Source organism: Neophocaena asiaeorientalis, unplaced genomic scaffold, assembly GCF_003031525.2.
Source record: "Neophocaena asiaeorientalis asiaeorientalis breed wild unplaced genomic scaffold, Neophocaena_asiaeorientalis_V1.1 scaffold267, whole genome shotgun sequence".
In the NCBI taxonomy this organism is placed as follows: domain Eukaryota; kingdom Metazoa; phylum Chordata; class Mammalia; order Artiodactyla; family Phocoenidae; genus Neophocaena; species Neophocaena asiaeorientalis.
The window spans coordinates 853375-869975 of NW_020173204.1; the positions used below are offsets into that span (position 1 = coordinate 853375).

The 16601-nt window shown below is 36.0% G+C and overlaps 1 protein-coding gene across 1 annotated transcript in view; it reads right to left on the reverse strand.

The window, feature by feature from the left end:
- The window catches only part of VEGFC (vascular endothelial growth factor C), a 77591-nt gene that overhangs the window by 10266 nt on the left and 50724 nt on the right, over positions 1 to 16601 (reverse strand). Inside the window, exon 4 of the mRNA XM_024744956.1 lies at positions 9421 to 9572. Within this exon, the coding sequence (XP_024600724.1) occupies positions 9421 to 9572 (152 nt within the window). The remainder of the gene's footprint in view (positions 1 to 9420; positions 9573 to 16601) is intronic.

The window sequence follows — 16601 nt, forward strand, 5'->3', positions numbered from 1 at the left end:
ATCAGAACAGAGAAATGATAAAATAGTAACCAGGAATTCAGTAAAAATGTCCTTCAATAGCCACTGGTCTCATCATCTCATCACAGTCACATCTCAACAAAAAAGCAAAACCAAAACAATGACAACAGGTGTTGAGGGCATGAGAGTGTCGCTACGACATCAAAATGACTGGTTGAGGGCAGTGTTTCGGGGAAGGGAAGTAGGGCTGAACAGGGGTTATGAGGGCAGTGAAACACTCTGTAAGACAATATAACGGTGGATACCTGTCATTATGCATTTGTCAAAATCCATATAATGTGCAACAAAAAGATACTAAAGTAAACTATGGATTTTAGTTGATAATGTATCAGTATTGGCTCACCAATGGTATCAGAGGTACCACACTAATTATACTCCAATAAAGACCTATTTAAAAAAAAAAGATGCTAATAATAGGGGAACTAGTTGGGCGAGAGCAATGGCTTCTTGCTCAGTGTTTCTATAAACCTAAAATTTCTAAAAAAGTCTATAGATTTTTTAGAAGATGATTGGTAGATGTGGTCTAATAATATGGACATTTATTAAAAATAATCATCAATGTGATCTGGGTAAACTTGACATTAAATGTCACAAAATCTTTGATCTAATAGCCCCTACCTATGGGTAACATTACAGAAACAGCCTAGCGCAGAGGACGTACTGATGAAATCTTCTCAGTCATATACATTTTGCTGTCATTTCTACCAGTCAATCAGCAAGCCACAGGGATGCTGTGCTCTCCATTATTAACTTTTAGAAAGCAGAAACAGACAGCCCAAAGACAGGCACACTCTACAGCATGGCTGGCTTCCTTTTGGAAAAAAATATGCTTCAGGGTCTGGAATCTCTTACCTGAGTTCATATCATAGGTGCTCATTTGAAGGTGTTTGACAATATTTAGATGATGAGCTTTGTAGGAAAGAGGATGAATAGACATATGAATTAAGATTTCAAAAATAATTGCATATGAACCTAGGGCTTGACCTGCAAAGAGGATATTTTCAGGGAAGAATAAAAATTCATGTTTTAAAATGCTGAAAAAAAGGGTGGTTTCTGATCAACTGGTGCTAGACTATGTCACAGTTTAATTGGCAGGTAAATTACCTTCACATTTCTGCTCTGAAATAGTTTATTAAAATCAACATGCTATTCTGTTTATCTCTATTTTGTGTAAAGCAACAATGTACAATCTTGAAATCAAAAGGGAAATAATAAAAAATTAAAAGGGGAAAAAGAAAAACTCATGGATATTCAAGTTTCTAAGCATTAGGACTAAGGATCCATTGTAATAGATGAACAGTCCAAAGACACCCAGATTCTAAATCAAAGGTTTTCGTGGCTGTAAATCTACTCTGTTTGTTGAACAGATGAACTGTCACAAGAATGAAGTTTCCCTAATAAACCTGAGTAACTGTAACTTCTTAGAAGCAGGTATGCTTTACTGAGTATCTTAGTAAACATTGTTAACACATTTGTAAAAGAAATAAAGGCAGTAAACAAACTCACAAATTAGCCTTCAGGCTAGATTTGTCAATTTTTGCACCTTTCTTCACCCTTCCTTTTTGTCTTTCTCACCATAACATGACTCTCCCCCATGATACAGCCTCTTTATCAGGCTGAAATAATACATATCCTCTATCTTTATTAACCATTAAAACAACTCAAGGTACCTTGGCCATGGTGAGCAATGTCTTGTCATTTCTCTACTCACAGAACTCCCTATGCTTCCCCAATACCTGTAAAGAGGCAAAACACCGCAGGCTGTGCTCAAAGCTCCAGAATCATAGTCTCAGCATTGCCTTTGTAATTTCTCTCTACTGCTTTTACAGATTTAAATCCAGTTAAATTACTCGATTCTGTTCATTGGCCCCAGAATGTGTTATTTTCTTTAGGATACCTTTAGGAACATTGTTCATGATAACCAATTGGCTAACCAATAAATTTACCAGTGGGTAAAATTAACTGCAAGGCACTTGGCTCTCAAATGTGACATCTCTCTCCTTTGATTTTATTCTTTTCCTAATGCTTGAATATTGCCTTCCCTATAGTATAATGTCATAGAATAATCATGAAAAAACTCTCTCTCTATCTGTATCTATCTATCTATCTATCCATCCAATGGAATACTCTACAGCTGTTTAATGAACAAACCAGGCCTACAGAAATCAATATGATTACATCGATAAAACATACTGTTGAGACAAAAACTAATGGCCCAATTTTAACACAAAAATTTAAACACACAAAGGTGTACCCTATAATCTCTCGTCGTATGTTAATACATCCACCTGCTATAAAAAGAGCAAAGCACGAATGAGAATAGTACAATTTCTGCGTAGTGGTTACTTCTGGGAATCAAGGATGAAGAACGGTGACTGGGGCTTTGGGTTGTATCTTAAGTGAATATGACAAAATGTTTGTTAAATTTTGAATTGGGGCAGAAAGATGTCATTTTTTGTCCTTTACTGTATGCTTGAAGTTATTGTTTTTAATTTCAAGAAGTTAAAAATGCAGTAATGACTGCACCCCCAAAGGGATGAATTGGCTCCTAATTTAGTTGGAATCTCTGCTTTCCTACATTTTTAGTTGTGTGACACTGGGGAAAGTTACTTGATCCCTCTGATTCAGCTTCTCATGCGTAATTGAGACTTTCTCTCTCACTCTCTTGCTTACCCTCTTTCTTTATCACCCTCTCTCTCTGCGCTTAGCACATAGTAGGTCATTAATAAATGCATATGTTATCTCTGTATCACGTCCTTCGGGTCATGGAGTCAGTCCTAACCATTCTTAAGCTTTTTCTGATATTTGATCCTCTCACCACTTCTTTCCTTCAACTCTTGTTGGCTTTTTGCAATATCTTTTGGATTTGGTAATATATTTCTCGCCCAGTTTTTATGCCTAAATTTTCTGATTGGTCTCTCTCAGTCTCATGCTAGTCTATGATTTCTCCGAGTTTCCGAAACATTCATACTCCCCATGGTGTCATCTGCTGCCCCTCTTCCCTGCTTATGTCCCATATTTTCCTTGGCTGGTTTAATTTCTTCCAATCGCTCTAAGTGCCAGTTACCTATTGGCAGCTACCCAATGGGCATGCCCCCCCACCCCAGTGTCTCCCCAGCCCCAGATCCACTGTCTGCTGAACATTCCACTCTGATTTCTCAGAGATGCTGCAAAAACTCAAAGTGCCCACGTAAATACTAAGTTCTCCTTTACAAACCCATTCTTCCCGTGAACAGGTATTCCCCCCGTCTTTTTGAATATCATACATGCAGTTTCATCTTCAACTTCTCCCTTTGTCATCCCACACACGCAGTTGCCAAGTCATATACTTTCTTATATTTCAAATGTCTTTCCATCCCCACTTCCACTGCCTTGGTACCCACTCTTATTATTTCTCTCTTGGATTATTTCAGAAGTTTCCTCTCCACTTTTTCCAACTCCTGTTTTGCTTCTCTAATTCACGTACTACATTGCCACCAGGCTGTTCTTTCTATCATATAAGATGTAAATATCACATCCCTACATGTGCCTTTTAGTGGTTCCTGAGCGACTGGAAGGGAAAGAGAGAAGAAGCCCATCCCTGGAATGGCGTTTGCACTTCTGCTGACCTCTCTGAACTTCTGTAGATCCTCTCCATCACACATTCTGCTGCAGTCATGCATCCACCGTCACCTCCTCTCCTACACCAATTCCAGTCCTAAGGTTACATGTCTGACTCACTTGTGGGATTTCTTCTGGAATAGCAAACCTATCTATCTCTATAGCCTAGCACAACAGTAGTACCTAGAGGGCACATAATAACTGTCTGCTGAATGGCTGAATGAAGCAGAGCGTAATGTATTGTACACTTATTATATTAGATTTGTTTGTGTATGTTTGTACTCTGGTACATAAGTTGCTTTAGTTAAGAAATTACATAATCCATTTATAAAAATCCTACGTTTCCTAGCACAGTGCTATGCACATAGGAGACTCAACGTAAATACTCATGAATGAATAAACACCAAGTAGAAAAATCTTGGGCATTGCTTCTTAATCATAAACAGCTCCCTCCATAAAAAGAGAGTCTCCATCATTAACGGGGCCATAGAAATTCATGGAATTTAATCTGAAGGAAAATATAAGAGGAAATAATTGGAAAAAAGAGAATAATCTATGAGAACATCCATATGAACATGATATCTAACCCTTTCTGTTAGAGATACTCTCCTCCACCTCTGAATTTATGGTATTTTTTGTTGCTGCTGCTATTGAGACTTGAATTTTGTTTTGAAAATACTAGAAATGCTATATGCTATTGGGGGAGAGCTTAGGGTTAAGAAAAAGGAAAACTTGACTTTTTATCTCCTTCTGACACTTTTTTTTTTAGTTTTTAGCTTTGTATATGCTAATTACATTTCTAAGACTCAATTTTCTCATTTGTAAAATGTTAGTAAAAATAGCAGCCAATGTTTATTGAACGCTTACTGTGTGTCAGGCACTGGGCTAATATTTCACATGAATGCTGACAATAAACATCATTACACCCTCATGAGTTAGATGTTATAATCATCATCATTGTTGTTCTATCACGGTGTTATAATCTTAGATTAATATGTAATATAGTGTCACGTTATTGAATAGATTGTGAGGACTATAGGTTCTAAATCTTACACTGTATTACGTTATATGTGACATTTTATTGTTTTGTTTTAAAGATGAAAAAGTGTCACAAAAAGTTTATAGAACTGAGCAGAACTCAAAAGGGCTAGTGAGCAGAGGAGGAATTTTCAAACCAAGAAGGCACCTACAGCGAGCACACTCTGTGCTCCGTGGTGTGTGTCATCAAGGCCACCACCTGGCAGCACTAGTTACGAGCATGAGTGGCTTGGTGCCCAGTAATATTTAGGAAAATAAATAATAACAATAATAATATCAACATAACACACGTTGTCCCTTGACTCTGAATGTGCAGAGGTTAGGGGCAACCAAGCCCATCTCTGTCCTCTCGCACAGAACCTAGAAACATTCTTTGTCCTTTTTAGAGACTCAAGAATTATTTTATGAATGACTCATCTTGTGAATGATTCTTTCAATTACTTAGTGATATCTGTTCTTAAATAACGTAAAACGAATGATATGTTACTTATTTAACCTCATAATAATGTAAACATAACACCAAGAGTCTGGAAAAGACATGATTCGTCTTCCTCCTGGCAGCACTGAGCGGGATTTCATCTCCACAGGAAGGAGTGCTGGGAAGCCCTCCCCCCGAAGGAATCATTATAATCTTGACTTAAAGTGTCACCATAAAGATGTTAAGACATCTACCATTTTGAACCTCAACTAATTTCAAAATTATAGTTAATGAAAGGGGTCTTTTTCTCTTGGCATTTCAAAAATCAATTTTACTGAGGAATAATTTGCATATAAGAAAATGCTATTTTTTTAAAAACCTGTTTTGTAAAAAATATTTATTTATTTAGGTTGGTCTGGGTCTTAGTTGCGGCATGCAGACTTCTTAATTGCAGCATGCGGGACCTAGTTCCCTGACCAGGGATCGAACCCAGGACCCCTGCATTGGGAGTGCAGTGGACCACCAGGCAAGTCCCAAAATGCTATTTTAAATTCAAAATACAGAACACTTCCATCACCCACAAAATGTTCCCTTTGCTCAGTCCCAGTCAATCCCCACCCCCTGCATCTTCGGGCAACTACTGACTGCTTTCTCTGAGTCTAGATTATCTTTGTCTTTTCTAGGGTTTCATGCAAACTGAATCATGCAGTATGCATTCTTTTTAGTCCAGCTTCTTTCACTCAGCTTAACATTTCTGAGATCCATTCACGTTGTTGTGTGTATTAACAGTTCATTCCTTTTAGACTGCTCAGTAATATTCCACTGTATGGATATACTGCAATTTGTTTATTCATTCATCTTTGATGGATGTGGGTTTGTTCCCAGTTACAGGCTAAAGAGCTTATATGAACGTCTGTCTACAAGTTATGGTGTGGAAATACGTTTATATTTCTCTTGGATAAATACCTAGGTGGGAAGTTATTGATCATATTGTGTGTATTTAAGCTCAAATAATGTTTGAGCTTAAATGTTAATCAAAACATTAGTATGTCATATGCCGAGAAGAAAAATTGCTGATACCCTCTAATGAATATCTAGTAGTTATATAGGTTAAACATTGTTTTCTCATATGAAGCTGAAGTTAAATTCTCTTAAAAATTTTTTAAAGTTATTTTAAAAAATTATTTTACTTTTGCTGGAACATGATTATTTTGAATGTTTTAAAAATTATTATATTTGTATTGTTAGTTTATATAAATTGCTAATTTCCATATGTAATTTGACATATTACCATTTTTATAAGTAAATAAATTACTTTAAAAATTTCTCAGCAAATAGTTATGTTACGCTCAATATTGATAGCTTTTACATTTTTATTTAACTTTTCACTATAACATTTTTATTTTGTCCTTTTTAATCCTACGCTGAATAAAAAAGTATGCTTTCTACTTCCTTTTAAATGTATGAAGCCCAGATATACTTAAGGTATATAAAGAGATATAAATGTGTCTGTGGTATTCAGATTTCATGGGGGAGGTGATTAGGAAAAAAATGCCTATAAAAGGATCCTTAGGGGGTGATAATGGAAAAAAAAAAAGGTTGAATAGCACTACTCTAAAGGAAATATTTTAAAATAATACTTTGCTTTATTTTTATAGCTATATATGGGTATATAACTACATGTAAAGTTATATATAGTTATCTACTTTAAAATTATATATATATTATAAATATTACACACATACATAGATGGATATTACATATACACATAGTTATGTGCCCACTGGCTTGGAATATAAAATACATTTCTTATTGTACACAGTGAAACACACTGAAAAACGCAAGAGACAAGGAAATGAATCCAACATGAATCTTAACGGTAATAATAAATCTACCCTTTAATGACTATCTCTTAGATGCTGGACACTATAGTCAGCACTGCGGAAACATTCAGTATTTCCTTCAATCATCTTTACATTTTACACATAAACAAACTGAGGTTCAGAGGCATGAAATACCCAATGTTAAAACGCTAATTAATGGCAGACCTAACTCAGCTCTGCTTACTAAGACCCAAGCTCTCTTTGCTCAAACATTTGTCTCTTCTTGACCTCCAACAGCATACAGTATAGTAGTTAGAAGAATAAGTAATGATGAAAGTATGAGTAAAATACACAAATGCTATGAGATATATACAGATAAATACGTTATTTATTTAAGAAGCATTTGTTGATGAGTGTAGTATACTTGTTTAGCTCCCAAGTTTGGAGCGTGATTACCAGCTTCAACTGTAAAATAAGGCTACGTACCACCAACTTCACAGATGCTTTTGTCAGTGTTAAATGAGACAATGTGTGTTAGGGCCTGAAAGTAGTTAACAGCTCAATTATTTTTAAGCGTTATTAGCTGGACATTACAGAAGACATAAGCCTACCTGAAATACTCTCGTGATCCAGGTTCACATGCAACAGTTACAGACCCCTAAACAACCCATGCAAGGATAAAGTAAGTATAGTAATTGCTATGGGAATTCACGAAGCAAAGGTGACTGTGGTATTTGGACACGGCAAAGGCAGCAGAAAGACCTTTACCTGAACTCTGAGAAATGGATACGGCTTTGGAAAGGCAGAAAAGAAAGTAAATTTATTTTAAGCCAGGTCAGAATAGAAACAGTTACAGAGCAGGAAATAAGCGTGGTATTTAGGGAACCAGACTTTGTGAAACACAGACTTGGTGAAGAATGAGAAGCAAAACAAGAAAGGAAGGCTGACACCAGAAGACAGAGGTGGAAAATCGGTGCCCAATTCTTTGAGAAGTTGGAAGTCACTGACAGTTTCTGGTCAGATGAATGAAATGATGCCTTTGAAAGCTTACTTGTGACATTATACAGCAGTTGGAGACACATTTGACACAAGAAAGCTAGTATTGAAACCACTGCATTAAATCAGAAATCCATGCAGAATGAAGTGGATCAGGGTGACAGTGTTGGAAATGAAATAATAAGTTTACGTTGGAGCAGATATCTCCCTTCTCCCCCAAAATAATCAATAGCTTTTGGGTGTGATATAAGGGAAAGAAGGAATTAATGACAACTGCGTGATTTCAAGGCCTCAAAGAATATGAAAAGCCATTACTGTGAATAATGTAGAGGTAAATAAACGGACTTAATAAATCTTTGACTTTGTACCTATTACGTCTAATATAATAATAAACACAGCTATATAAAAGGGACTTAATAAAATATTATAAGTCATCAATATGGTCAGATCTTGAACTGTAATTCTGGAAACCATCAATACAGATAACAACTGAAGTGCTTAGAATGGATGAGTTGCCAAGGGATACAGGTGAATAGAGCTCCCAGGGCTGCGTAAATGAAATCGCACCTACTACTTCAGGGGGCCGTTGTCTCCACTTGCATCAGTGTGAATTTATTCACAGATGCCTATAAGATTTTTTCTTTCTGTCAGTCAAATTAGGCTATCCTTGAGTTTTTCCTACGGTGTCCCTGGAAAGGTAACGCCTCCTACCTGTCACACTAAGTAAAGCAGCACAAAGAGCTCCAACAGGGAAAACTGCTATTAGCCCGTCACTTTTATTGTCAAGCCCACGATAATGAAAGGTTTCTAAAAAGGTTTTTGGTAAATGTATATGTTTACCCATCAATTTATTTATACTTCTGTTACAAATGTTGGAATTATCTAAGGTTTATTTACACGCCCATTCCATATTCCCTGGCTATACTAAAGAACAAAGAGCTACATCCTAACCTGGGGGCAAAAAGTTCCTACGTCTCAGATGGCAGTGCGTAATGATTCATTATAAACTGTTCATAGAGGCAATACGTGATGCTCTATCCAGGCCCTTTATAAGATCTAATGAAGCATATGTTGCCATATACGAAACTAAAAAATAGGATGCAAAAAAATTTGAATAACAAATGTTACTTTGATTGTTAATTGAAGTAATATTAAGAAAAATTATTTCAAGTATTAATCAAAATTTCAGTATTCAATCCTTGCTGAAATAAAAAATATGAATCGATATATAGAGAAAAACTAATTGAGATTGAAGAGAGGCAACTGAATGCTAAGAGATGGAAAATAAGGTATTTATATTTACTTTTTGTTTTGGACCAAAAATCTTAGGCTCAAATCTTTTTAGTTTTAGCATCGTCTATGAATTTGCACAGTTGATTTCATGAATGTTGAATGTCTTCTTTTTATTTGATGCAGAAGTATATTATCGCAAATTTCACAAAAATTCTTTCAATCAACTGTGTTTACTTGGAAATAATTTTATATTAGTAGAGGATGAAGAAAAAAATAGATTTAATTCATACTCACTGTGGTAGTGTTGCTGGCAGGGAACGTCTAATAATTGAATGGACTTGTCTGTAAACATCCAGCTTAGACATGCATCGGCAGGAAGTGTGATTGGCAAAACTGATTGTTACTGGTTTGGGGCCTTGAGAGAGAGGTACTGTAATTTCAAACAACTACAAAGAAGGGACAAAAGAAGAAAAATTATATAGATGCTATAAAGCATTTTTATGGTACATGTTGGAGTCCAAAAAGAGTGAGATTAACTCTTCACGATTAGGTACTGCTGCATAATGCATGCAGGATGCTAAAGTTTTTTATGATTACAACGTAAAAACTGTTTTGCGTCTAATAAGTATCCTTTATCAGAATAGTAAACAGTCCATATGCTTATCTCATGTCACTATTATAAAGCATATTAGAATTTTGATAACCAACTAATGACTACAGAGCAGAGATGTGACAGACCAACATGTTCAAGGAAAAAAGGATTGTTTCAGAGTCCTAGATTATTCCAGGGGTTTAAAAAAATGGCACTGATATCTTTGTGATGTAAGAGCAAATCTATTGGTCACACAACCTTGAAATGTTTGGTTAAGTCCTATTTTATGTAAATTGAATACACAGACATAAAATACATAGATGTAAAACTGACTTTCATTCCAAATTAAACTTCAACCTCAAAGTAGTTTTACATTTATCTGAGATATCTTATGAATTTATTATGTTTAAAAGAAAAATAAATACATTCATTAGTAAAGGATCGTTTCTGCTATTTTGACGAAGGCATTATTTGAATATAAGTGTGAAACAGGGTAGGACATTATACATGATGGTGGATTAGAGTCTTAACATTTCGTTTAAAACCTCATTCTGAATGCCTCATTAGTGGAGAACTTCAGCTTTTCCTCTTCCTTCCACAAAAACAATGTTTTAAGTTGAATATACAGATAAATTAGTGATTAAGTAAAACTAAGAGGATTTAAATTCCAAAGATTCTTAAAAATCTAAATTATGATCAGTAATAATGCTGAAAGTGAAATCCTGACCATTACCTGCTTGATAAGATCAGTTCATAGTAATTTAATTGTAGTTAAACCATGTGTTGTTTGCTACCTTTACAGACACTTGTGTAGTGCTAAAAAAGACAACACACCCCGGAGCCTTGTGATTCCACCCTTTGCTGTAATTTCATGCCAACAGTTGAAGATCACTGCAGATATTTAGGGAATAGACTTAGTTGCCCATTCTGTCCATGCCTACCGGGAGATTCACTGAAATGAATTTTGAAGAATGAAATATAGAAATATCTCAATTATAAATGCACATTTTCTTCACTTGAAATGTATTTCTTATATATTCACGTAAAACTTCAGCTACTTTCTTAGCCTAAGTGCCTTAGGAGGAATGGGCACAAGACAGGGCACCTTTATTGGCAACCCCACTTATAAGTTATGTGAACTTGGAAAGGTCATTTAACTTCTCGAAGCTGTATATTTCTTTAACAACCAGTAAATTCAGGGTAACATTTGACCCATTAATTCATGGGACTGTTTTAAAAATTGTGTAAGCTAACGTATATGATTGTGATATGCATTTTGATTGCTGTGTAGATGTGAGTTACTATTATTTGCATATATTCTCAAGATTCTAGATGTGTTCCAGAATACTTTCTACTCTACGTAGATAATCTCAACATATGGCCTCAATGTATCCCAGTATTATCATTTTGACCAGTTTCTTCTCTAAAAAGACATTTGTTTATGCAGTTTGGATGAAAGCCTTTTATTAGGTAAAATGTCACACTGGCAGAAATCTTTTGCACAATGTATAACTATTTTAAGAGAGAGAATTCTATACTATCTATATATACTACAGTTTTTCTACTTCTTATGACATCTCTCGACCCTACATTAAGAACCAGCATTATAGAAGAAATATAAAGTGGTTTAGAATTGCTTATTTCATTTTCATATTTATATATTTATAAATTACTTAATTAAACTCTGTCATAGTGGAAATGATAGAAAGATGTACAGGTCAGCTCAGAAAAACCTAAGAATTTATGTTTAACTGGCAATTAGATATATGTACTTAGAGCTTAGGAGAGCCCCTTAAAGGCCAGCGGTATTAAAGTTGGAATTAAATTCTTGGGCATTGATGAGAATACTTGGTGAGCTCATTCTGAATGAAAACAGAACACGCCTAATAATAGAAACCTGGGCAACAGGAACGTATAAGGGGTGAAAAAAGGCAGGTGAACCAGTGAATATGTTTGGGAAGAAGTCTGACCCTCCATGGAGAACCAGGAGGGGAACTGTTAAGCCAAGGGAAGCAAAAGAAAGAGAGGAGGGCTTCCCTGGTGGCGCAGTGGTTGACAGTCTGCCTGCCGATGCAGGGGACGCGGGTTCGTGTCCCGGTCCGGGAGGATCCCACATGCCGCGGAGCGGCTAGGCCCGTGAGCCATGGCCGCTGAGCCTGCGCGTCCGGAGCCTGTACTCCGCAACGGGAGAGGCCACAACGGTTAGAGGCCCGCGAACCGCAAAAACAAACAAACAAACAAAAAAACAACAAAGAGAGGAGAGCTTCATGAAGGTGGGTGTGGTCACAGGGTCAAAGGTCTTCAAGCGCGATAAGGACTGAGTGGCGATAACTGGGTACCAGAGTGAGTCTGAGGTCTGGAGCAGGTGGGAATGAAGAAACAAGAAGGGTGGCCTCATGCGATTGGAAAGAAAGGGATCAGACGGGTCAGGCCACGAGGGCATTTCTGCTTACAGAATGCGTGTAATAACCACTGCAAGATCTGGCATCATCTCAAGTGACACAAGGCAGAACAGGGCCTGATGGTGAGGGATAAGGCACTATGAGATAACAGCTATTGTAGAAGAGTGAATGATGCTTTCCCACCCCCAGACCTCAGCGGCATCCTTCCTTTCAATGACTGCTGCCATTCCAGGTTCCACCCTGGCATGGTTTCCAAAGGGGAAAGAGACCACAGTGAGTGGTAACAGTGATCGCGGACAGATTTCGGCCATTCCTGGGTGGACAGTGTCCCCATTCAGGACCTGCCCCAAAGCACCAGGTGTGTATTCAGGAACTAGGGCTTCGAAGAATGTTCTAGTGAGATGGAGATCAGTAAAATGCATATTAAGAGGCATCTTCCTGGTAAAATAAGCCTGGCGCTATACTTTCAAAGGGTGGAAGGGATTCGTGTTGGTGAATACACTGACTAAAAGGATAAAGGGACAGGTAAAGAGGCACTGAAAAAACGAATCACTGTTCAGAGAACTGTTTTTTTCCTGTAAGTTGAAGATTTTTCATAGGCATTAAAACTGTGGTGCAGTTTGAGAGAAAAATTATTTCTAATTAAGGAAAATAAATATTTAATTATTGATGTCAGAAATGTCTCTCGTTTGAGTCCAAGTAGGCAATTTGACAGCTCAATTCAGTTAATTTGATCAAAAGGAAGAAACAGGCTGAAGATTAAAGTAAAAACCCTTTTCTTCTCTTTGAAACACACCTTCCACCTCCAAATTTTGACCTGAGATTTTCATGCAGTTTCCTTAACTTTCTAATTGACTGTGTCAGTGTGGAAAAAATTTAAGGGTCCAGAGAAAGATGCTTTTGACCAATATTAAAGGGAAAAAGATTTTTGATAATTGAGTTTTATTCATCTGTTGACTTCAGAAGAATTAGAAACACCTACTGAGATGTGCTGTATGTGTGGACAGTAAGACGTAATGGTGCCAGTGCCAGCTGCTGTCACACATTAAAGGAGCCGCTCTCATTTCCCACCTCCTTTCTGCACTAGCTTTAAATGTGAGTATTGACTGACTTTTTTTTTCATTTAAAGTGATTAAATACAGTTTCTACTCCTTTTTAATAAGTATAATAAATTCCATTTTCTTTTTTACAGACCAATTTGTGAATTTTATATTGCTATATTTAATCCCTATGTTACTAAGAATGTCTATAGCCCTTTTTCCTAATTAGATAGTATGCTCAGAAAATGTAAACTTTTTTTGAGCTGAGAAATATTAATAATTAGAATCACATTATAAACTCACATGCTTCCCTAAATAAATAAACTTTTCAAATAACTGGCAACTTCCCTTTTCTACTAGAGATATAAGAATAACCAAGATCCTAGTCTTAAAAAGAGACAGACATTAATTAGAGTCCTGCATCTGTGCTACTTCTGTGATTTGGGAAAATCACCTAACTTCTCTTAGCTGCTGTTTCATGATTTACGAAATAGGGATAATAATGGTGGTGATTTCACAGCAGTGTTGTTTGGATGATTCTTCTTCCTCTTCTTTAAAACTGAGTTGAGCCTTCATGAGAGGAATTACAATTTTTTAACTTATTTAAAATCTTTCTTTGTTCAGTTTTCAAGAACTATTTATTGAGAACCTATACGTCATCAGTCATCTCAAGCCAACAGTCATCTCAAGATAACAGTCATCAATCAATGACTCTTGTCCCTAGTTTTAGTTAAGCAAAACTAACAATGAGAGCGAATTCGGGGGAAAAAGATCTCTGTGTATGTATGATGATACTAGGTTAGAATTTTAAACACAGCAAATAGTTTACCACAAATGCTGTTGGTAAGTAAGAACCTGCAGTTCAACTCCCTTATGAAATCTGTGCTTGTCATTTATATAAAGACTGAAACCAACACAGTGACTGTAATTTCCTCTCAAAAGAGTTAAGGTCTATCCAAACACATCAGTCTTTGAAACAATAAATAGATTCTTTATATTTTAATGCAGTAAAAATCCTTATACTCTTGTCAGATTGTTCTGTTCTTTAATGTGTGCACAATAGTGCTGTCTATTTTAAATGTAAACTCATAGAATTTATGTACTCTGTTCAGCTTTAGCCAATAACTCTATGTATATACGTGCACCTGGTAAATACCAATGCATGTGTTTAGTATCGTCACCCAGCATTAATGGATGATGATAATTATAACTTGGTATTTTGAACATGATGATTTTCCTAAAATAGTTTTATACCATAAAGTGAATTGTTCTTGAACAATAGATGGTATTAGCTTGTATATAATTAAGCATCTAAATAATAATAAAATTCACTATGGAGACTGATGCTATACTCTCAGCACATGCCTACTAAAAGAGTGGCTGGTTTTGGAGAAGATCAAAAGAATTTACATAAAGATGACATTTAAACAAAGATGGAAATTGAAAAAAATTTTTGATTGTGTATTCAGTAAAAACTGTAATAAACAAGAGGAAATGACAAACATTTCCAACAGACAGGTCCCCGTTTGCTATCTACTGGAATTCTTTAATAAGAATATTTAACAGTCCATTCCCACCAACAAGAATGGACTTCAAATAAAGCCACATTTTGAAACAATAGGTTGTTTACACCAGCATAGCAACAGTTGTAAAACAACAATTCCTATTTCTACTTCTCTTGCAGGCTATCCAAGAAAAAGGTGTAGAACTTCCTTTTTGAGAAGATCCTGGATTATAGTTAATACCAAATTCTAGAGAATGTTTGAGTGGATAAAAATATGACACAAAAAGTGCCTTCCTTTACAACTTTTTATCTCAAAATATGACCAGTTTCTCTCCAGTGAATAATATTTCACTACCATATGTAATTTAAATATTCCAACCCTGAGTCCGTTAATTAAGTGTAGACACATCTGTAGCCCCTGGAGAGCATGGCTAATAACTGCAAAGTCAGACAGAAAAACTGCACAACATTTAAAGAAATAATCCCTAAACATGGGAAAAGACGAAAATTGAGGGTTTATTTTAACCTTTTAACTGAGTATATTAACCACATGGCCAGCTATCAAGGGTCTATGGAACTTAACTTGGGTCTGGGAAGAGAGCAGGTCCTAACAGATTTACATCTGGTATTGAATTCATTTTACATGTTTTTATAAATGAAATGTACATACAGTGCTACAATTAAAATAAAAACCCCAATTCAGGAGTTTTAGAAATACTGAATAAAACTTGTGGACATGATCAGTACATTAAGTTGGAAAAAAAATGGTATGTTTAACAGATGCATTAACTTCTGATAACTGGTATTGGTATAGAGTTCTTTTCCCACATCTGGATAAAACCTGATTTCCAACAACCGTGCTTGCCAAATATTACTTAGCTAAAGATTCAGAACAAATTGCATTCCACTTGTTAAATACATATGAATGTAATAAAGTAATCCTTCAGACTGCTGGTGTTCTGTTTAATTAACGGAAGAACTATCCCTGTCAGCAGTGCAAAATAATACTTGTAAGTTTCATTCCAGAGTTGCACATTTCACTTAGGTTTAAGTGAATTTTGCGGTAAAAGACAATTTTAGGAAACACTTGAACTCCAATATGATCTGGCATGCTTTTGCCAGTCTATACGCTCATATGATTTCTTTATAAGATAACACAAACATAGAATAGCTATTTCTAAGACGGCAACACAGAATTTTAAATAATGTAGTTCATGTATGTCAGAACGAGGAAAGGAGGTTTAGGGCCCAGACTGAGCTGCTTCTTCAGTTGATACTAATGCACACATACAGTTTCTCCAGTTCTAACTCCAAGATGCCCAAGGAAAGCCCACAGATTTAGCAGCTATCTTTTCATTCCTATCTTCAGTGACACTATTCAACAACAATACCAACATTTAAATAACTTTTTGTCCATGTGTTTGGCTCAAAAACAGATGACTTTCTTCTGCTTCTACTTTGGCCATCAAATAATTTACATTCTGCAAAATCCACTTTCTACTTTTTGGTTATGTGTCTTAAACGTACAATTTCTCATGAGAAAATACACTTAAAGCATATGTTTAGGAAAGAGGTCAAGAAGACATCCGATCTGTGTAACTTTTCAAAGTCACTTAGATATTAGTTGGGAAGGACTTCGGAGCAGTTGTTATGGATTAGCTCACTCTGGAATGCTCAGTGCATGTGGTTTTACTTTTCAACTCACGGCTGGCTTCCTCACACACGCTGATAACCTGTCCTTCATGGAACCCCATAAAATTTTTCTAGGAAGTTTCTACTAAAAACTTGGGTTTTACATTACTTAAGGTACATTGTTATGTGGTTCTAACTGGTGACTTGTTGCCAAAAGATGTGTCTGGAATTCCTGGAACAAAACACTTTTTTCTTTCCCCTTCAGAAAATATCGGTAAGAAACTTCCTTTTATGTTTGAAAGCAA